The sequence below is a fragment of the Falco peregrinus genome, chromosome Z (assembly GCF_023634155.1).
Source record: "Falco peregrinus isolate bFalPer1 chromosome Z, bFalPer1.pri, whole genome shotgun sequence".
Lineage (NCBI taxonomy): Eukaryota > Metazoa > Chordata > Aves > Falconiformes > Falconidae > Falco > Falco peregrinus.
Genome location: NC_073739.1, coordinates 40,369,613 through 40,391,801, shown reverse-complemented (window position 1 = coordinate 40,391,801; position 22,189 = coordinate 40,369,613). Strand labels below are relative to the sequence as shown.

The following is a 22,189-nucleotide window of genomic DNA, read 5'->3' as shown; positions in this document are numbered from 1 at the left end:
AAGACATTCATTCTAAAAACCAAAATTAAAATACTCCATACATCAGAACATCTATATGGTCAGCAGTTTCCATAAAGGACTTTTTACCTCATGAAACTACTGCTTCTGCCAAACTCAGGATGTTTATAGCAACTGAGGTGATGCTGAATGAAAATAACAGAGAAAAATCAACAATGAGTAAATTGTATTTACAGATATTAAACCAAGTTTACACAGCAAAAAAGGAATTAAAAAATAATTTTATTTTTAAATTCTGAATTCAGTTACTCCTTGCAACTCCAATCCATCTATTTCTAGTGCAATGTACAATGAAAAATCATTCCAAGTCAAAGTCACTCAATTGGATGAACATAGCTTATTGTACCCAGTAGTCATTGATCATATTTAGCACACTCTAAGTGGATAATAAAATAGCACAGATCATGTAAAACAGAAGCAAAATATTTTCCTGTTCTCCTTGATTCATGGGCACATAAATAAAGTGGTCATTGTATGATAGCATGCACTTTTAGTGCAGAAATCATACTTGCAAGAGCAGAGTTTTCTGTCATGAGACAGCATCTTGGGAATCTGTTACCCCAGTAAAGCATGAACAGTAGAAAACCATACAGTTTCTGTAAGTAATAATGAAATTTGTGTATCTTTATCTTTCTGACAGGGGAATGCACTTCTTATTGCTGAACTGTCACTTAGCCCTTAAGGAGTCTTACTGATTTCTTCAGGTTTTCTCAGGTAGAGTAAACTCATAAACACACATGGGGAAAAGACCTCCTGCATAATACAAGGCAGGAGAGACTAGAGAAATGAAAAGAAACAAAAGGCATACTGAAGATTAATAAGCATGACTGAAAAAATAGATAAAAATTGTATAGTAGACACAAAGGAGAATGAACTTTTTAGTAAAATTCTGCATTCCAGCTCCTGATGAACTCATTTAAGAGCAGCCAGAACCATGTATATCCACGCCATCATCTACAGAGAAAAAAAAGCACTGTGCAAAGGCTGCAAGACTGAACTGTATCCAATATACAGAAGAAAATGCCTGACAAGGAACAGCCCCACAAGGTCTATAACCAAAACGCTGTTTTAACCAATCAGAATATTCTTAAAAAGCTAGCTGTGGGGCAGAAAACTTTACAAGCATGGTTCTACCTGAGTGCTCATAGGTTGAAACATGTAATTCACTAAGTTAAAAGGATTGTGCATAAAAATCCATGAGTGTCAAAATGTTCCATTAGACACCAAAAGGAAAGCAGTTGCAGACACACTAAAACTATAGAGTCCTAGTGGACAGAGCTCCAACAGGTCATAGGGAGGTCAGCTTTGAAGGAGAAATCCAAATGAAATATAAACATGGCATTGTGGAAACCAGACAAATCTCCCATAGCTTTGTCCAGCCAGCACTAATCTAGGCATCAGCTGTGGTGCATAATCCAAACAAAGGGATCAGTCGGTTCATACATCTGGAAGCTGTCATATTTTGGAGCCTCCTAACAGTTACGTGTAACTGTAACATCCACTTGAACCCAACAGCCTTTAAATGCGTTGAGCAGTAAAGAACTGATACATGTATACACTACGTAGCATTACTACTTCCTGGGGAACCACCACAAATACTACTTAATAACAGGGCTTGGACCTTCTCTTCCCACGGAAAAAATAAATCATGAAAATGGATGGAGTCAGGGTGAGGAGGTAGAGTTTTCCTTAATGCATTCTCTGTTGAAAGGAAGTCTCAGTACCCATGACTTTTAGAGTTCATTCTTGTCTGAATCCAGTGTCTACTAAGGAATAATGAGAAAAGAAAGCCCGCTCTCTACAAGAAAGTCAGCCCGCTTAGCAGGTAACAGGAGCTGGTAGTAGACCTCAAACCACTCACCACCACTCCATAGAGCACCATAACTCCAGCAGCAGCCAGCCCTACAGCTGAGCTAGCTCTGCTGCTTGCCTACGTACCCCTTGTTCCTGCTCAGCAGCAGTGGCATCAGGACACAACGATAAAACAATGTTGCTTTCAGGTGTTGTATTTCACTCCAGGATTTCTGTCCTGAAATCTCCAAGCTCACCAGGACTACAGAAATGCCTTCACATGCTGTTCATAAGCAGCAAAATCCCCCAGGGTGCCAGATCACACTCAAAGCTCAGAGGAGAGGAAAAGGGGAATGATGCAGCCAAGTTATTGTCCTGTTTAAATGTATGTTTCAACAGGGAAGGAAAGAGACCCTTCCACACAAGGATCTGTAGGGCACATTCTGGAACAGACATTGGCGGTAGCGTATTAAGCTTGGAAATAACAATGAAGATTAATTTTCTCCAGTCTTGAGTAAATTAAATGCTTCTAAAGTCTGAAAGGCAGAAGGAACAGTGCAACCATGCACTTACAGCTTAGGGGGTGCCAGTTCTACAGGACCCTTCTCTTGCCCTTCACAGAACAGGTAGAGCAGGGGCACACCGTTAGGCTGCTGCAGCTTTGTACATGGGTAAGGCCTGGTTACGCTAAAGTGCTTTCAAGTTCTGCCACTATATTTAGTGAGTTCAGGATTTCGCCCTTCACCTTCCCAATGGCCAAAGAATGGTCACATGTAATACCTTCATCTTACAGATGAAAGAGAAATTTTAAACATTGAAGCTGGTTTGTTTGGGTTTTTGTGAGGGTTTTTGATGAACATTTTTAGCAAGGATCACCAACTCTGAACAGTGATATGGACAAGATGGAACCTAACAGAGACCCCCAGTGACTTTGAATTTAATAGCAGGCCCTTGAAAGATGACAATCAAACACCTATATAACTAAAACCTTTAAACATCTTTTCTCAACAACTTCCAATATACAGAAACAGAGGGAGTTCAAATTCATGGGAACATAACAACTACTGTCCTGATGTTTTTACCCACAAACATCCTGTAAAGCTTAACTATTAGAATTTGATGTTATTTTTCAAAACAGAAGCAGGGACTGAAATACTCTTTCATTTCAACAAGTAAACATTAAAAAGAGCATGTTGCCCAGATGACCATCACATGGAAACACCACTGCTACTTTCACATTTGAGAAACCACATAATATATAACCATACTTAATTCAAACAAAACAGCAGACTTGGAAATTTTCCAGATAAACACCTTTCAATGAACTTCAATATGCACTGAGGAACATAACACAGTGCAAGACAGTATTCAGAGATAAGTAAGATCTTATGTCACCTGATCCACATGAAACTAACAAATGTGGTGATGTGATCACAGACAACCCCTCAGACTGCCACACAGCCTACCAGCAACCCACCTCAGATTCATCAGCACAGTAACTCCTGCTCTTCTGCCATCTGCACTATGTCAATGTAGTGATGGACATGCAAGCACACCTACAACAGTACTACTCTGCTGCTGTGCACAAACGTGCATGTTTGTGGGAGAACAGAATTATACCCAACCGGGTCAATTCCTGCTAACTGTTTCCAAACCAAACTCAATGTTACTCCAGTCCACTCAGGTAAATTTGTATCCTTGAAACAACAAATTCAGGAAGATCTGTTCCTTTACTATTCTTTTTTGTTTCTCCAAAGAATACTAATGTTAAGTCAACCAATGCCTTAGGCAGAACCTAAGAATAACTTTCCTCTATTGGAAACCTGCACTTGATCTTGCTGGATTAAGCCAACTGAGAATCTGTGGAAATACTGGCTCCTCCATCACTCACACACCTTGCTCATTTTCACCTAGATTAATGTATTTTAAGATGGGTCAGTCATAAATACTACAGTAAAGGAACCTTATTTTTGCCCCTTTAAAGAAAACCATACTACAAATAGCTCAAATCTTCACTTGCAAACTCATCCTGCCATATGTATTCAGTCCTAATTCACTTGCAATTAGAACACACTCACTTTATTCCAAGCAATAAGCTGAACTATGAGCTACAGCTAGTGCAAAAAGTGCAGAAAACAAGAAAGGAAGGAAAGAACACCATGACCTTGAACCTCTTTAAGAAGAAAAAATAATGAAGAAAGTGAAGGGAAAAAAATCCCAAGACAAAGGTGACATGAAATAAATTATCAAGGAACAAGACTAGACCACCTCTCCCCTCATGAGCTGCTCCAATTAACACCATTCAAGGCTCTGAAGTAGCCAAATTTCAAGCTCCACTTAACAGAACCTTCTCTGGAGCCAGAAAACTACCTTCTTTCAGAAGCAGAGGCTGTGACTTTACATGTGTGACTGCTGTTCACACACAGGGTCTCTAGACTGCTTATTAGAGTGGTAGCAAAAAACATAACCAGTTATGGGCATGATTTCTTTTCCATGCAGACTACTTTCTAGTTATGAATAGATGTTTCTAAAAGCACATCTGTGTCCAACAAAATTCAGTCACAGAGGAAATCAATGCAAAGCCCTTTTTTCCCTCTCAAGGGTGTACAATGTATAAAGATGCTAAACAGTCTCAACAATTCCAGTATGCATGGACACCCACCTATAGAAGTGCAACTAAAGCTGAATGGCTGTGGATAACAGAACTGTCATTAAAATGCCAGTCCAGAATTTGTTTGGCCAAGAAACTAAAACAAGTATTCTCCACTAGCAAGTTATGCACATAGGGATGACAGACCTGCTGATGGGCTGAGGGGAAACAGTTATGTGTCCCAGTCAAAGACTCCAGAAAGCCAGAATACAAGACAGAAGCATGGATGCAGAGCACACTGTGGGGGACACAGTAATAAGTGAAGTGCTCTGAACAGCAGCCAGAGGAGGATTGTGTTTAAAAAAAAAAAAAAAGAAAAAAAAAAAAAGAAAAAAAGCTACTGTACAACATTTAGTGCCAAGAAACAAGCTGAGAGGAAAGCCACTTTGGTATCAGGAGGCTCAGAGAAGGCCAAGAGTGCTGGCACAAATTCTGAAGGAGGAAGACTACTACAGGAAAACTGAAATAATGATATTTGGAGATCTGTTTTTCTTTTTCTCTCTTTGAAAGTTTGCCTACCAGGTGGGTTTCTAAACTTATGTAAATATTTCAGCCATAATAGCTTCAGGGCCAGACTAGTAATCATTTATCTTGGAATGTGCATGGTCTTAAAACTCATTCAAACTTCACTTCACTATTTTTAATTAATTGTGTTATGCTTTTAAAGCAACCATTTACTTCCAGCAAAATTCAGTGCTCTACTATGTTCCATGCTCCACGGTTTTCAGAAATACACCATACAAAACCAGTTTCTTTACATAAATAGTGGCAATTTATTCAGCAGTAATAACTGTAAAAAGCTTCAGCAGCAAATCAAAACTATTACTTGAAATACATTTCAAGTAATCTCTTACACTACACTGCATGTACAGGATAACCAGGTGATCAGCCCCAGCCAGCACAGGTTTATGAAAGGCAGGTCGTGCCTGATGAACCTGATCTCCTTCTAAAAGATGACCTTGCCTAGTGGATGAGGGCAAAGCTGTGGATGTTGTCTACCTAGATTTCAGTAAAGCCTTTGACGCTGTTTCCCACGGCATTCTCCTGGAGTAAATGGCTGCTCATGGCTTGGACGGGTGTACTCTTCACTAGGTAAAAATCTGGCTGATGGCTGGGTGCAAAGAGTGCTGGTGAGTGGAGCTACATCCAGCTGGCAGCTGGTCACAAGCGGTGTTCCCCAGGGCTCAGTACCGGTGCCAGTTCCGTTTAATATCTTTAGTGACAAGCTGGACAAGGGGATTGAGAGCACCCTCAGCCAGCACACAGACAACACCAAGTTGGGGGCAAGGGCCCGAGGCAGGGAAGTGTTGACCTGCTGGAGGGCAGGCAGGCTCTGCAGAGGGATCTGAACAGGCTGGATCAATGGGCCAAGACCAATTGTATGAGGCTCAACAAGGTACAATGCCAGGTCCTGCACTGGGTCACAACAACCCCACGCAACCCTGCAGGCTTGAGGAAGAGCAGCTGGAAAACTGCCTGGCAGAAAAGGACCTGGGGGTGTTGGTCAACAGCCAGCTGAACGGGAGCCAGCAGTGTGCCCAGGTGGCCAAGAAGGCCAACAGCATCCTGGCTTGTATCTGAAACAGTGTGGCCAGCAGGACTAGAAGGGTGATGGTCCACCTGTACCCAGCACAGGTGAGGCCACACTTCAAGTACTGTGTTCAGTTTTGGGCACCTTGCTACAAGAGAGACATTGAAGCACGCATTGAGGCTCAAGGGAGATCTTACTGCTTTACAATTACCTGAAAGGAGATTGTAGCCAGGTGGGGGCAGGTCTCTTCTCCCAGATAACAAGTGATAGGACAAGAGGAAACGGCCCCAAGTTGTACCAGGGGAGGTTTAGATTGGATATTAGTAAAAATTTCTTCATGGAAAGGGTTGTCAAGCATTGGAGCTGCTCAGGGAAATGGCTGAGGCACCACCCCTGGAGGTATTTAAAAGAGGTGTAGATGTGGCACTTAAGGACATGGTTTAGTGGCAGACTTGGCAGTGCCAGGTTAATGGTTGGCCTCCATGACCTCAAAGGTCTTTTCCAACCTAAACCATCCTATATTCCTGCATTTGGCCAACAAACGTGTATGAGGAAAAAAATGACAAACCAAACTTTGCCACAATGTCACAGGGACCTAAAAAAAAAAAAAAATCCACAACCAAAAAAACCCAGATGTTCACAATTGTTTGCATTAGTATTTCAGGTACACAGGACCTAGCGACCACTACACTCTGAATGGACATCTCTGCCTATGGATGGCCTTCTGTACTGCCTGCTCTGTTTCTCAGAGCTGTTGGCAGCAGATCTCATCATATTTTGGTTTCCTGGACTACAAGGACCAAAAAAGTTCAGTTGGTAACACATTATTCTCCAAAACAGAAAAACCAATACTCACTAAATGACCCATGAACCTCATCCTGACCTCAATATTGCTGTTACCTACAAGGATGGAATCTGGTCCTATATACCCTAATTCATCCATAGGGTGGGTCAGACCACCTTCGTAACAGCCACTAACTTTGTGCTCACCACTAGCTTTTCCACACACGCACATACAGAGAGCTATTTAGTAATGAGTATTTATGCAGCCTTCCATATTAACTTTTATAAGCCAAATTCTGCTGCAAGCAACTTTGACATAAGCCCAGAGTAACTACTGCAATCAAGGAACTGTTTTCACATCAACCTAGCTAAGGGGGGAACGTGATGCTAAGTAAATAATATTTGCCCCCAGAAAAAAAAATTTAAAAAAAAAGAAAAAAAACACCAAAAAACGCAACCCCCTCGGCAGCCTGGAGCCATGCCTCTCCGAGCAGGGCGGGCAATCCGCCTGGGCCGGCTGCCCCGCTCCCTGAGGGACACACAGGGCCTGCGAGGGGAGCGCTGGCGACACCACTCTGCCCACCCCACACCCCCCCATGTTCTCCTCCGGGGCAGGGGGGCGTCTGTTTCAAACGGCAGCCCGGGAAGCCCCGGCGCCCCCGGTGCCGCTCCTCTGCTTCACCAAGCCCGGCCTACCAACGCCGGCGCCTTCGAGCTGGGCCTGGAGGAGGCGCTGCCCGCCCCGGGCACCGCCCGCGGCCACCCCGCTACCGGCGGCCGCGGCCGGCCTGGGCCCCGCTTCGCCTCGGAAGCCTTTTGTTGGTTTTGGTTTGCGTTGGGTTTTTTCTTTTTTTTTTTTTTTTTTTTTTCCCTCCTCTCCCCCCTTTTTTTTATTTTTTTTGTTTTTTGTTTTTTTTTACCTTGAGACAAACGCTCCCCGCTCCCCCCCCCCGCCCCCGCTTGAAAGCCGCCCAAAAAACAGGACCACACACAGGCACCCGCCCTGCCGTGCTCCTCGCTTCCCTCCCCCTCCCCCCGCCGCGGGCGCACGCACTCCCAAAATGGCGGAGGGGAGCCTCCCGGCAGCGCGGCCACCTCCCACCGCCGACGGGAACGCAGAGACCCGCCGCCCGCAGCCCTCCCGCACGGACAGACGTGCCAGTGGCGCGGACGCGGGGTGGCTGGGGCGGTCTCGGCCGGCGCCCCCCGTGGAGTGCACGGGCCTGCCACCGCGGCCCCCCACGAGCAGGGAAGTGGTACGCGCCGCCCGGGGCCGCGCGCGCCCCGACCCAGCGCCCGCCGCCCCCCTCGAGAGCCGGCCGCCCAACCGCGCCGCGGGGTGCCCCGCCGGCGGTGGGCCCTCCCCGGCGTGCGGGGTGGCCCCCCCCCCGCCCAGGCGTACGCGCCCAGGCACTGCGGCCTCCGCCGCTCCAACACTCTACCCGACCGGCCAGGCGGGGAGAGGGCGGCGGCAGCAAGGCGGGGGGGGACGGGACGGACGGACCGACCGACCCCGGACTTACCTTCCACCCACAGCTCTTCCACGTTGGTTTCCAGATTAGCTGCCCTTAATCCTACAGCGAAAGCCCCAAATATCAGGAGGCCGACAACCAAAAACTTCCCGCAGTTTTTCTGAATGTAACAGCCCAGTTTAAATAGCAGTCTCTGAAACTTTGCTCGCAGCCACAGCGGCGCTTTTCGTCCCGTCGCCTTCCCCTGCAAGGCAAGAAGAGGTCAGTAGTTGAGGGGCCGCAGCAGGCCGCCCGACGCGCCCGGCCTGGGGCATGGCGGGGAGCGCCCCCCGCCCTCCCACGGGGGGCGGCTCGCGCCCCTGGGGCCAGGCTCCCACGCAGCGTCCCTGGGGACCGAGGAGCGAGCACGACCGACAGCTCAAGCGGGCGTCCTGCCAGCTGGGCCCTGGCCCCACCGCCCGGCCAGGCGGCCACCTCCGGCTGGGCGCCTGCACAGGCCAAGATGTACCTGCTGGTCGCCGTCCTCGCCCCCAGACCAACACACGGGTTGGGTGTGACGCCACGGCATCAGACCCCTGCGCCCTCGCCTGTGCTGCCCGCCACGCTCCTGTCGTGCCCAAGACACCGCCAGCAGCCCAGGCTGCAAAGCATTTCGTGCTGGCAAGACCCGCGGCTCCAGGACAGGAGTAACCACATCCGATGAACCTCAACAGCCACAAGAAAGCCCCTTTTCCTGTTCTCCTTAGACCCCTGAAGGGCTGGGGGGGGGGAGGGTGGGTGACAGAAAGCTAGTCGGTAGGAGTTTGCTGCCGTTTCCCCAGCTCCCTGCTCCGAGCAGAGGTTTGGTGCTGAGGCAGCACCCACGTGGTGAGCAGCGCCGTAAGATCAGAAGTAATTCATTTCCATAGAGTTTGGAGACGCTGTGTGATCTGAATTAGGAAGCAGAGCAGCCATCTGTAAGTTACGACAATATTTGTGAACGGAAGAGGGCAGCCACATGGATTTTTTTTTTTCTCCTCCTTTCCCCTTCTTACAAAGCCTAGAAATCCGCTCCCTGAAGTGAAACCATCCTTGCAGCAAGGCAGCTTTTCGAGTTTGTTTACTTTGAACATTTTTTGGCCGCCTGAGATTGGAGGCCGGGGCCGTCCCTCCGCCCCGCCCGGGCCGGGCTTACGGAGCGCTCCGGCTCCTCCAGCCCTCCGCGGGGACCGGCGCGACCCGCGCCGCAGAGCTAAGGTAGCGATTTGTTTACGGCCCTCGCCTCTCCTCCGATCGACGGGGGAAGAAAACGCCGGGGTGCAGGCGTTCTCTGCTGCGGGACGCCCCCCTCTCTGAAGGCAGTCGCCGTACCGGCGCTCGGCGGAGAACTTCACAAAAGCACAACTTCTGCCAAAAAAACGGCCGCCCGCTTTCCCCCCGGCCCGGTCGGGAGCGGGTGTTGCCGGGGTCGCAAGGCGCTACGAAGGGATGGAGAGGCGGAAGGGAAGCGGAGGGGGAGCGGGCCGGGGGCTAGCCGGGAGCGAGCCGAGGCCGTCTCAGGAAATTTAAGCGGAGGACTGCTCCGCAGCACGAGCACGCACAGGGCACGCACGGGCGAGAAGGGAGGGAAGGAGGGCACTCTCTCCCGCACTGAAGAGTCACAGACGTCCCTCTCTTTTTTCCCAGCATTTTATTGGTGGCCGTTTCATTTCCATCTCCTCCTTCCACCCCCACGAGAAAACACACCACCCCTCTCCTCCCCCGCCGAAAAACAGCGCTAGCACTAGCGTGTTTCTCTGGAAAAAAAAGAGAGATTGAAAGCACCTTTGAAATCTGCTCCAAGGCGAAAGCCGCATCGCAGTAGCTTGGCCGCTGCAGATACTCCCGGTCGGGGGCCGCGGCACGCCGATTCCCTCCGGTCCTTCGTCGCCTCCCGCCGCCGCTCCTCGCCGCCCGGCCGGGGTGGCCGCCGCCGCCCGCACTGCTGCTGGTCTCCGGCTCCGACGCGTTACCGGCCGAGGCCATGTTGCCGCCACCGGCGGGACAGGGGAGCTGGCGCTGCCGCCGCCGCGGCGGGGCCCGGGGGCCCGGGGGCGCGGCGGGGCCGCGGGGGGCTGGCGGCGCTGCGGGCCGCGGGCTGCTGCTGCTGCGGGGGCTGCTGCCGCCGCCGCCGCCGCTGCTGCTGGGGCTGCTGCGGCACGGCCGCCTCACGCGGGGCGCGGGGCGGCGGCTGCCGCCGCGGCCGCTCCGGCCGAGTCGGTCCCCGCGCCTCCCATTGCCACATCGCGCGCGGACCCCGAGCTGCAGGCGGCCGCTCCCCGCGCCCGGCGAGGGCGGGCGGGCGGGCGCGACCCCCGGCCCCCCCCCGGCTGCCGCCGCCCTTTCCTCCGCTCCCGCTGAAATCGCCTCCTCCGGCCGCCGCTGCCTCAGGGAAGCCGCTGTCCGCGGCGGGGCTCAGCGACGGCGGCGGGACGGCTGCGCGGCCGGCCGCGGCGGCTCCTGCTGCTGCTGCGCTGCCTCGCCGCACTGCACCATCCTGCCTCAGCGCCGGGGTGCTTCCCGCGGGCCGCGGGGCCGGCGGGGCTCCGCGGTCGGCCCCGCCGCGGCGGCGGGCGGCCGGCTGCCTGACGCTCTACCCCGGCGTGTGCGCGGCAGCACCGAGCTGCAGCTCCTCGGCTCAAGAGATGAGATGAAGAAGAAAAAAAGGACTCTCTCCATTTGGATAAAGAGGGGGGGGGGGGGGGGGGGAGTATGAGAGGAGAGCGAGCGAGAGGGAGAGGGAGAAGGAGGAAAAAAAAAGAGCTGAGAGCCCGCCCCCGGGGCTGTCAGATGGCTTGGGTTTCTGCGAGGCGATTGGCTCGGGGAGGGCAGAAATTACTCAGCAAACATGACTATTATTAGCTGCTTAGCAACAGCTCACCAAAGTAGAGAGACCACCCAGGCCGGCAACCCTTGTGTGTGCATCTCCAGCTTCAGGGGGAGCCTTAAAGTGATCCAGCCTTCTTTGCATGCAATACTTCCATTAAGGAATGCCTCCCCCCCGCCCCCCCCCCTCCCCCCCTTCTTCTTCGTTTTCTTTTCAAGAAAGTTTTTCCCTTCCCCCCCGCCCCCCCCCCCCGCCCCGGGACGCTTGCAGACGCATACACGCGCGGAACTTTCTCGCGATCGACATTCAGAATTATGTTTTTCCCTTTTAAAAAAGAGAGGGAAGCGGGGGAAAGCAGCATTAAACGGTTTCTAAAGCCCTTAAAAGAAAATCCTTTTAGAGGCACCTTGGCCTCAAGCTGCAACAAATACTGGGAGGTCCGAGCTGAATTCCCAGGCTTGCAGAAATAATGACAGGGTGGTGGATACTGCGGTAGAAAGTGCCAGATTTTTCTCCCTCTCTCTTTCTTTTTAACTAAAGAGGAGACTTATTTCCTTGCAAGAAAACCACTCCGTCCAGTTAGAAAAACACAATGAAAACTCAACACTTGAGGGATTTAAAGCCACGCAGTAGCTAGCCTGTTTCAACTTAGGGCTCATTCTTTAACTGAAACCTGAGGAAAGCCAATTTTAATATGTTTTTAGTGTAAAAGTCCATGAAACTCAGCCTGCCTGGCCGCGCTAAACACTTCTTGAACTATACGCGATTGTTTACTTTTTTGGCACCGCTTCTCCCCGTCTCTGTTCATTGAGAATCAGCCATTAATTGCTGCCGTTACAGCTGCGCGCATTACCCCCGGCCCCGGGACTTCGCGCCCCGGCCCCAGCGCGGCTCCCCGCGGAGGTTCTGCGCCCCGGCGGAGCTCCGTGCGCACAGGCGCGGCGGTCAGCGGGGAGCCTACCGCGCCCGGCCCGGGGAGGCGGCGGGGGGGACTGCCCTCCAGCAGGGCGGCTGAGAGGCGCGGCGGCTGTGCGTTCATTGCGGGGGGGCGAGGCAGAGAAAGAAGAACGTGTGGGCACCCGAGGGGAGGAGGGCGCCGGCGGTGCCCCGGGGCTCAGGGGTTCTGCCCGCCACCGGCCGCCCCGTGGGGGGCTGAAGGGACGGGGCCGCGCTGCCAGGCACAGCCCCGGCGCCGCCAGCGGGGGCGGGCAGCGCCCCGGGGGCCAGGGACGCCGGCGGGAGCGGGCTGCGCACCGCACAGTACCGCCCGTGCGGAGGCTCTCTTCACCGGCTTCCCAGGGTCACAGCCGACGGTGCGAGGGTCCCTTTTGCTTTCTTCTACGTCCCACCTCTGGTTTTCCCACACTGGGAAACCTGCCTCCGTGAAGACCCGGCCGTGTGCTCCGCACGGGACTGTCCCCAGGAAAGCTGCCGGGAGCAGTGACCTGTCGCGCATGCACGCGTCGGTGCATGCATAAGGGCGAAGAAAATTCTAAAGAAGTTGGGGCTAAAGGCTGTTTTCTGTTGGAGGGGTGCAGTTGGCCAGCTCCAATTAAAGTTTCCGCTTGGGAAAGTGATGTCTATCTCACTCGGAACTGTGCCACTGCCTCCTGCTCAACTTGAACGGGTCTGATGGGGTGGCAGGGCTGGGGGATGGAGAAAGAAGGGATGGGGTGGAGAGGCGTTTTGGTTCGGCCTCCCAGCAGGCTCCAAAACCGAAGAAGAGTGTCCCGTCAAACACCTCAAGCCCCCAGAGCTGCCCTGCCTGCCTCCTGCCAGCCTCCTGCCTGCTAGGCTTCACACAATAGCCCAGCACCCGTCCTTGCTCCTGGATCCAAAACTCAGCCTGAAGACTCAAATTCAACAAGCGCTATCTTAATCTCCCCTCTCTCCCTGTGGTCTGGAGGGAATTTTTTTTTTTAAAGCATACACAAGAGATGAATTACTGCAGGGATCTAATTGGCCTTGTTTCTGTATTTTTTTTTTTTTCCCTTAAGGAAGAAGTGTCAGTGTAAAAGTCTCCACTTGGGTGGTCAGAGCAGTGGCTGCCCCCAGTTTGCCTCATAGCCGATGCCTGCGTGCTACATTCCTGGCGATAATGTTGTTCCTAATCAGTCTCCCCTTATTTACATTTGTAAGCACTGCTGGCTGTGATATGCATGCCCTGTGTGTGCAACTGCTCCTCTACATCAAGGGCTTTTTCTGTCTTCAACTCACGGGAGTCCCACAGATTTCTTAACTCACACTTGCTCTGTGGTGAAGGCCTGAGGTGTCACCTTGCACAGAGTGGCTACAGCCTGTAGCCTTTTATACTTGGTCCTCCTGATACCTGGACCGCCAGGGCTGTCATACAAGAATCTCAAGTTTTTGCTCTGGTCACAACAGCCTAATTTTGTAATGCTCTGCCTCTTACTTAGGTCACCTTTGTGCTTGTAACCCCTAATAATGCAGAGCTTCACACTTCTTCCAGCCAGGTGAGCGATCAACCCAACAGAGGTTAACAATGGGTAACGGGTATTTACACTAATTTTACTCTAACACATTTTTCCAGGTTGCGCATCGCCTGTGGGGCACACCACCAAGAGCATTGCGCTGCTGGAGCATCTGGTTACCTCAATAAAGAAACGACGCAGAAATGAAACTCCAGTGCTTTGGCTTCCTTTTGTAGGGGCAACAAAAGAACTGACCCTGGCAGAAGAGCAACTTGGGGGAAAATAACCTGATTTTGTCTATTTCCTCAGATTTTTGTCTCTCACGCACGTTTTCATTGCTCGAGGGCACAGCTCCGCCTCGGCCCCGAGCTCCACACGCACGCCTGACACTAGTGGCCTCCGACATCAGCACAGCCACAGGGCAGCACCTTCACCGGGTCTTGCCGTGCAGCCCGAGGCCCCCCGCTGCCGCTCGGTGCCCCACCGGGCCGCGGGCGGGCGGGGGCTGCAGGCCGGCGGCGGCGCGCCGCGGGGAACCGCTCTGCGGGGAGCCGCTCAGCGGGGCAGCGCCGCTGCGCAGCCCCCGCGCCTGGGGAAGGAGGCGGTGGCACGGAGCGAGCCCTCTCCCCCTCCTCAGCCCTGGAAGAAAGGGAACTGCTCGAGCCAGCTTGTCAAAATAATGCGGCTAATTACCCCTGATCTCCTTTAATGGAAAGCCGCTCTGCAAGCCACAAAGGAGCAAATGAGGGATCTACAGCACCAACCCAGGAGCGCTGGCATTTTCTTCCGCGGAGGGCTGCGGGGAAATGTGCCTCCAGAGGAGCCTCCGGGGGTTCTGTGCTCCTCCCGCGCTGCAGCAGGCTCCCGGGGGAAGCGCAGAGCCCCAGAGCGCCCGGGGAGCTGCGGAGGACAGCGGCGGGAGCTGCAGGCCCCTCTCCCTCCAAAAGCCGCAGGGCATCCCAGCCCTAGCAGACCGTGTCATATTCCACGAGGGCCTTTAGCTCTACAAGGCCAAGCCGTCGTCAAAACAGATTCTTTTCCTGGCAAAATGCCCTGCCACTTGCAGGACGTTAATATGCATAGAGAGGGGAAAGTTACACTGCACAATTTTTAGCCAGTCTGGACAGCACCGGGTCTGTGTAAAGATACAGCTCAAGTCTTGCGTTTGGAAGGAGGCAGGGCATTCATTTTTGTGATCTCTGCCATCGGGTCTTGCAGAAAAAAAAAGCTGAGCGACACGATCTCTTTGACCTTCTGCTGGAGCAACAAATTTATTAGAGATATAGGCGTGAGAAATGAAAAGGAAGTAAAACAATTCAGGCTCATTGTATGTCTTTCTTTCATACTGCTAATCCGGTTTACACATCACGCCTACATGTCTCAATAGGGCTTTATACACTGTGGCAAAGGCAGAACAAAATAAAAGGTGTGTGTGTATGTGAGTGTGTGCGTGTGTATGCATGTGTGTGTGAAATAAGGATAAAAACAGAGAACCCCAAGACATATTAATTCAGAGTGGGCTGCCTGTTTTATATCTACTGGCTCTTGAAAGCAAATAGATTTTAAAGGATTCCTCCTCCTTCCCCCTCCCTCCTCTGCCCTAACATTTCTAAACAATACTACCTCCCGTCCAGATACAGGACACACAGTGACCCTAATAGCCCTAAACCAGAAATTAGATACACCTATCAGACTGGTGCCAAAACGATGTGAGACCTTCTAACCAAAACTGTGAAATGCTATCTGGTTAGGAGCTAGCAGATGCCCACCTTGGCTCCAATGTTTCTTTTAAAACCACCCCGGTGACACGATGACACCAGATGTCTCCCCCATTCCCCTCCCCTCTTTTGCCTCCCCCCCTCTTCTCCTCCCCTGATCTACCTCCCACACCGGTGATAAGGCGGTGGCCAGGGGGTGATGTGTCACCGAACATCCTCTGGCCTCCTGTCCCTGGAAGCAGTGGGACAACATGTGCAAGACCGGTGACAGCAGCGCTGTAGTGGTCCCGACTATGCCAGGTACCAACCACATGCAGAGCCCGATCCTGGAGCCGGACTGAGGCCGCTATTCAACCTAACCTTAGGCACACCACGCGTGTGTGCTGCCAAAGCTGGAGAGCAACTGTCCCTCCTGTTCCCCACAGCTGCATGTTTTCACTGGCTGCGGGCGTTCAACCTAAGTTAAAAACTGAAGGAAAGGGCTCCTCAGTGTGCCTCGTCTAAGAAGCCTTATTCAGCTTTCCCAAGGAGAAAGAAGATGCAAACCCGCCTCTTCCCTGCGGGCCCTGTCCCGCGGAGCCCGCCCGGAGAGGGGTTTCTGCTCCCGCACAGCAGGTTGCTTGGGCCGCAGCGCACACAGGTGCCGGGATGCTGAGATCGGCGGCCCGTCCGCAGTCCTCCGCGGGGCCACACGGCCACCGCAGGGGCGATTTCCATCGGCGGCGAGGCGAGTCCCCCCCCGCGCCTCCCTACCGGGGGTTCCGAGCCACAGCACCGCCAAGGCGCGGTAGCCGGCCGGGAGAGAGGCACAGCCGTGCCCGGCCCCAGAGGCGCCCCGCCGCCCCCTGCCCCCGCCGCCGGGACCCGCACCGAGCCCCCACCCCACCCTGCCCAGCCGTGCCCCGCGATGGCGTCCCCGCTCGGGCCGGACCCGGCGGGTGGGAGGCCCGGCCCCCGGCCCCCGGTGTGGCGGAGGACCCGGTCCCCCGGCGTAGCCCCGGCCCCCGAAGGCTGGAGGGACGCTCCCCCCGCCCCCTCCACCCTCCCCGGGCCCCAGCCGCCATCGGCCCCGGCGAGGGCCCGCGCAGCTCCTCCAGTACCGCCCCGGCCCCCGGCCCCCGCCCCCCGCCCCGCGCCCGGGCCGTGTCCGCTGGGTTCCCCGGCCCCGCTGCGCCCCCCGGTCCCTCTGCCTCCCCGCCGTGGCCCGCCGGGGCTGCACCTACCATCGCTGCCCTTGCCGGAGCCGCTGGTGGGGAGCCGTGCCGGAGGGCTGGGTGCGCCCTCGTTCACTGGCACTGACGGCTTCAATGGGACATCGGGGTTTTCTTCCTCTGTGCTCCTTTTTCCCCAGTTTCTCTCTTTCTTTCCTCCTTTTTTTTCTTTTCTTTCTTTCTTTTCTTCTTTCTTTCTTTTTCTTTTTTCTTCTTTTTTTCTTTCTTTCCTTCCTTTCTTCCTTTCCTTTCCTTCCTTCCTTCCTTCCTTCCTTCCTCCCCTCCTTCCTTCCTTCCCTCCTTCCTTCCCCTCCCTCTCTTCTCCTTCTCCTCCTCCTTTTTTTTTTTACCCCAAAGGAACTGAAAGTGTAAAAAAATAACCCTCCTAGGTTGCAGGCATTCTGCAGAGTGCTGGGAAGCCTCACAATTACATGCCTGTTTCTATTAAGCAGCTCCATCGTCCTCCATGTGGGTGGTCTGGTTCTCAATAGGCAGGACCTGTCAGGATCACGTGACGAACCCGCAAACGTTACCCCTTTACAATAAACTTCAGGAAAAAAAGCAAAGGACGGGAGAGCCCCGTGCCGCCGGCCCTCACCGCTGCCCCACTGCGTCGTGCCCCGCACCGCTGCTCCCCCCCCCGCAGCGCAGCGGACAGGTCTCCTCCAGCCTCTGCCTTCGCTCCCTGCTCCCACCCTGGGCTTCAAGAGCAGGGAGAATGTGAAAGCTGCCAAGCGGTGGAACTCACTTTCCTTGTCGAAAGGAATACACAGTTGGATGCGTAGGGAGAGGAGAGAGAAGCAGAGTTTTGTTTTGGCTGCTGAGGGCCCTGGGCTGCACCTGATTTAGTATATTTGGTTCTAAAAGGTTTATGCCTGTTGTGCTCATTTTTGCTAGAGGTCACTAGAAAGTCAGCTTTCAGGTGGTGAAGCAGCGCAATGCAAGTAAGTTAGCTGCAGTGAATAACACCTAAACATTACTGGGGAAGAGCACAGCGATTTTCTTTTTTAAAAACAACACTTTCTTGAATAGTTACAAACAGGATGTAGACACTGCAGAAATTTACTACTACCTTTTTAGGATCTTGTGGTGTCTTAAGTATCGTTACAGGATCTGAGAGAAGCAATATCAAGTGTTGCTTCTGGAATAAGGCACATTGCAAGGAATAAATGGTGTGTTTTGGAAGACATCACTAGTTGTTTGTAGAAGATACTTTTCCTCTAGTCAGTCATATTTAGTTTTCTATCAGGTTTAGTATATCAACAATGTATTTTTAGAATAAAATATATTCCATGTTGCCGTAGTCTTGTGTCCAAGTTACCCAGATATTTCTGTTTGCAATACATTTAGGAAACAGGCTTCATGACTGGGCTCTGTGATTTCACACAACTTTTTTTGATATTCTTTAGCAGTGTTTTATCTATATTGCTTCTGTTAGAGAATTCAGCTAATAGAAAATAATGTGTATCTTATGGTAATACGTTCATTATCAAGACTAAAAAAATCATATAAGAAAAACTGTTAGGAAACATTTCACAATCAGTTTTTATTAAAGAGCCTAACTCCATACATATTCTTATCTGCATAAAGCCAGGCTAGGCATCAAAATAATGAGCAAGAATGGCATTTTGCCTACAGAACTGTTATTATTTGTACATGACAGAGGGGCTTGTGTCAATGATAAAGAGTTGGAAGAGCATGGGAAAAGACTTTTTACAGGATTTTTGAAGAGTGCATGAAAAACATACATAACTTTTTATGGCCTCAATGATCAATCACAGAGTCAGGTTACATAAGCAAAAGTCAGACAGCAGGGGTAGAGAGTGCATAGATGTCGTGGTTGTAAGCCTGCCGTCTGTCCTCCCACCCAGCACATTCATTCTTAAATATTCCAGAGAAACTCATCATAACTCTTGATAATAAGTTCCAGTGGTTTCTGACTCTACATATTGGACAGGATAGCACCCACAGTGCCTAGCCTAACCATGCCATGGGGCCACAGGGCTGTTGTTTAAGCTGGTAAGAGGCAGAATACCAAACCAGTCACATAAAGAATCAGAACTATCCTGCTAGGGAAGAAAAGTGGCGCAAAGCAATGCAATATGCTAATGTGCAGTTTTAGAAAGGAGTGTGCAGTACAGACAAAGAATTAGAAACAATAAAAGCATGAGAATGTTAGTGCAAGTCAGGGGTATTAGAGAAAATAACCTGAGGAATATGACTCTTCACCTGTTCAACAGCAAAAGCACATCAGTGGTAAATACCAAAAACATATCAGTGGTAAATACCATAGCTTTCATTGTGTCTTTCCTTTGCCAGTCTAATTCCTCCACTTACTACCCATCAAACCTGAGCATGTGTTCCAAAAAAATACCATAATCGGACATGAACTGTCCAGACATGTGACACAGATGAAATAAATAAAATAAAAAAATAGGCTTGTAAAGGGGTGACCCAGAATGTTTCAGCAGGGTAAGGCAGGAGTAACAGTGCCAATTTCTTCAGTTTCTTAATTTTCTAATGCAGGTATTTAAACAAAGATGTTGCATATAGCTGGGAAATTAAACCAGGGAAGAATTACTTCATAACAATCCTGTTTTCTATACTATACCCCTAAGCACCTCCTAATAGACTCTGTTGGAGGCAGCATTGCTGGTCAGGCTTGGGCTTTGCATGGCACACTTTTTATTTATGGTCTTATATAGCAAATAGTTTGGCATTTAGTCTGTAATTTCACTAATTTATTATTTTCTAGTAGTAGCTATTACTAAATGGTAAGTAACCATTTATATCTGTATGTGTATACCTAATGGAACTTGTGGGCAAAAAAATAGATCAGTTGCTATGCAACCTATACTATCGGCAGAAGTAATGATTATCATCCATTGACAGTAACCTTTGAAAATGACAGGGAGCACAAAATCCATAGCCTGACAAACATGAACCACCATGCTGTCCTGAATTGCTAGAAATGACTATGTGCACTCCCATTTGCAGATTTGATTGTCAGGAAGTGGTTACTCAAGCATGAAGGCTCAGAGGCTTCAGGTGGGTTGTCCCTAGTAGCATCTCTCACACAGGTTCCTAGCACAGAGAGGTAACCACTACGGTGGCCAGTGCTGCCACAGTTACTATTTTAGTATTTTTTTATTTGTGTTAATTACAAATATTAATCTGGAAGTTCATTCTGGTTCTGCTTGGATGTCAGTACTTCGGAAGGGAAGGGAAGGGAAGGGAAGGGAAGGGAAGGGAAGGGAAGGGAAGGGAAGGGAAGGGAAGGGAAGGGAAGGGAAGGGAAGGGAAGGGAAGGGAAGGGAAGGGAAGGGAAGGGAAGGGAAGGGAAGGGAAGGGAAGGGAAGGGAAGGGAAGGGAAGGTGAGAAAACTAAGCCAAAGCTGACTTTTCTACTGAAAGCCAGACATTCTCTCTCTATGCAGAACCATGCTGCAGGATGATATCCTATTTCATTCACCTTTGCACCTATACTAATAAAGACTGTATTTCAATCCAATTCTGTACTTTTCTTCTGAGTACACTGTTGAAGGTCTTCAGCTCAAGCTATCTTGGTTGTAACTACAGGTGGTGCTGCCATGAAAACCATTCTGAACATGTGACAAGGCCACAATGTCAATGACACCTCTGTTAGAGACACAGTAAAGGCAGAGAGCTGGCTAAGACTGAGAGAGCTGTCTCCAAGTCTTGCTATAGTCAGGGCAGCCTCATGCCTGGATGACTGAATCTGGTACCAGGTACCTGTAGGTCTGATGCTGAGGTGAAGCATGTTTCCAAGAATTTTAATTTTTTAAATGAAAAGTGTCCCTTATTACTTCAGTACTGACCCTCACTATCCATAAAAGGAGTACGGAGTTCTCATCACCCAGCATTTTAAAAGTTCCAGGTTTTTGAGCTCTGAGCATGTTCATCTCTGGAGTAAAAAAGGAGAAAGGAGAGAAGGAAAAGGAAGGTACTGATTGCTTTGCTTTCAGTTGTTACAGGGAGAAAGCACAGCTGTCGATTTAAGTCTCTTAGTCCTTTGCTACTTGTATCATGAGTATCTTGCAGACAATTGGTGATATAAGAAACCCTAGGAAAATTGTTCAGGTGGAAAAAAGATCTCCAAAACCACAACCAGAAGTCTTAGGGCCAGCTAGGTTGTTTGCTCCGTTCTTCTGAAAACAGGATTGGTTCATATGACATTCCTGGAAGATGGTTGCCCAGTTTGGCTTTCAAAATCTCATTCCACAATCTTTCTGCCCAAACAGCAGGGAGACTGTTTGTGGTTCTGACTGTTGGGAAGATTTTTTTCCCAATGTCTTACTTAAATTTCTTTTTCTACAGTTCAGACATAGAACTTTTTGTCCTTTTAACAGTGAACATAAAGTTTATTTCCTTTCTCATTACCTAAAAAATGAAAATTTGATTATCCATGTCTTTCCTCAGTAGAATTGTAGACAATTTGTTAAACCTTTCTCCAGTGGCATATTTTCTAAACCTCTAATGAGTGTTATCATTCTCCCCGTGATGCTCCACAGCTGGTCGAAATGGTATGGAATCAAGGCTCACACAGTAGCTCTCCCTACAGACCCCAGTGTGGAGTTTGCCTTATTTGCAAATGTGGCATTTTTTCGCTTGTGCTGAGGATAGGATCCACCACAACCCCCAGATCCTTCTCCTCATCTGTCCCTGAAGTCTTCACTTTAAGCATGTGTGTCACTGAAAAACAGATCTGTTCTACATTTTTGTATCATTTTAGCTGTTATAAAATCTTATTATTTTGTTATCCACTTTACTTTTTTGTCTTATTGCAATACAGTAAACTTGCCAGTAAAAGCCTGGCCATCATCAATGAAAACATGAAACGTATTACCTTACCTCTATTGGGCCTTGTTAGAAAAAATGTGCTTGATAAAGTTGCAAGTAAAGCCAAAATTCACTGACTTAATTGAAAGATATTGTTAAAAAACATATTAAGATATTGATTAAAAGTAGTCAAAAAATTAATAAGGGTGGGACGTCAGCTGCTGGGAACTAGCCTATCTTCCATAAGCCTTCGACAGTATATGATTTACATGGCAAATTCACTGATTAGCTAAGACTGATGGTTTAGTTTCAGAACGTCACATCAAGGACACAAGACCCAGTGTCATATCAGAATTCCTACCACACTAACAGAAAAGTAGAGCTGAAGGAAACTGCAGAAAATAAGTAAATGTTGTCCAGGCTGCACTCTCAGGCCATGCCCAGCTTGGTATTAGCACAATAAACTTGAGAAAACTGTTAGGCCATCCCTGGCCTAATGGCCATTCCCAGTGCAAGGGTTTTCTCAGGTTTATTGAGGTAATTAACCTAGTGCATAATGTTTCTGGTTCACGCAGGAAATACTGTGAACTCTCAGAAAGAATGCAAGTGACAGAAGGCAAGAGAGGCAGATCTTATGTATGGTCTCTTCTCCATCAGCCTCAAAGCTAGAGCTGTGAAGTTTCATGTGTGTGTGCCAGTGTATGTGGCCTTTTGCTAATCCTACACATCTGCCTAAAGGTGGTGCAAACCATCTCTAATGGACCAAAGATTTAATGAGAATCAGAAAAACAATAGAAGCAACACCATGTATTTGAATGGTTGTTAGGAATTTATCGGGATCTAAGAAGTGGAGTCACACCTTGTACCTATTGAAACCACGATGATAAATGAGGACTTGGATGTATGGTTAGGAGGACGAGTCAAAGAGGGTTCACTCTT

The 22,189-nt window shown here is 50.2% G+C and overlaps 1 protein-coding gene across 4 annotated transcripts in view; it reads right to left on the bottom strand.

Annotated features, from left to right (window-relative positions):
• Nucleotides 1-16,670, bottom strand: part of PTCH1 (patched 1) — a 74,552-nt gene extending 57,882 nt beyond the window's left edge. For 2 of the 4 annotated variants that reach the window (XM_005240689.4, XM_027791353.2), the window contains exons 1-2: nucleotides 10,049-10,965; nucleotides 8,297-8,489 (exon numbers count right to left, since the gene is read on the bottom strand). In XM_005240689.4, coding sequence (XP_005240746.2) covers nucleotides 8,297-8,489; nucleotides 10,049-10,249 — 394 coding nt within the window. In that variant the 5' untranslated portion in view covers nucleotides 10,250-10,965. Of the gene's footprint in view, nucleotides 1-8,296; nucleotides 8,490-8,753; nucleotides 10,966-16,463 lie in introns of those variants that run through there. The other 2 variants (XM_027791350.2, XM_027791351.2) reach the window with 2 other exon arrangements.
• Between the last annotated feature and the right edge of the window lie 5,519 nt (nucleotides 16,671-22,189).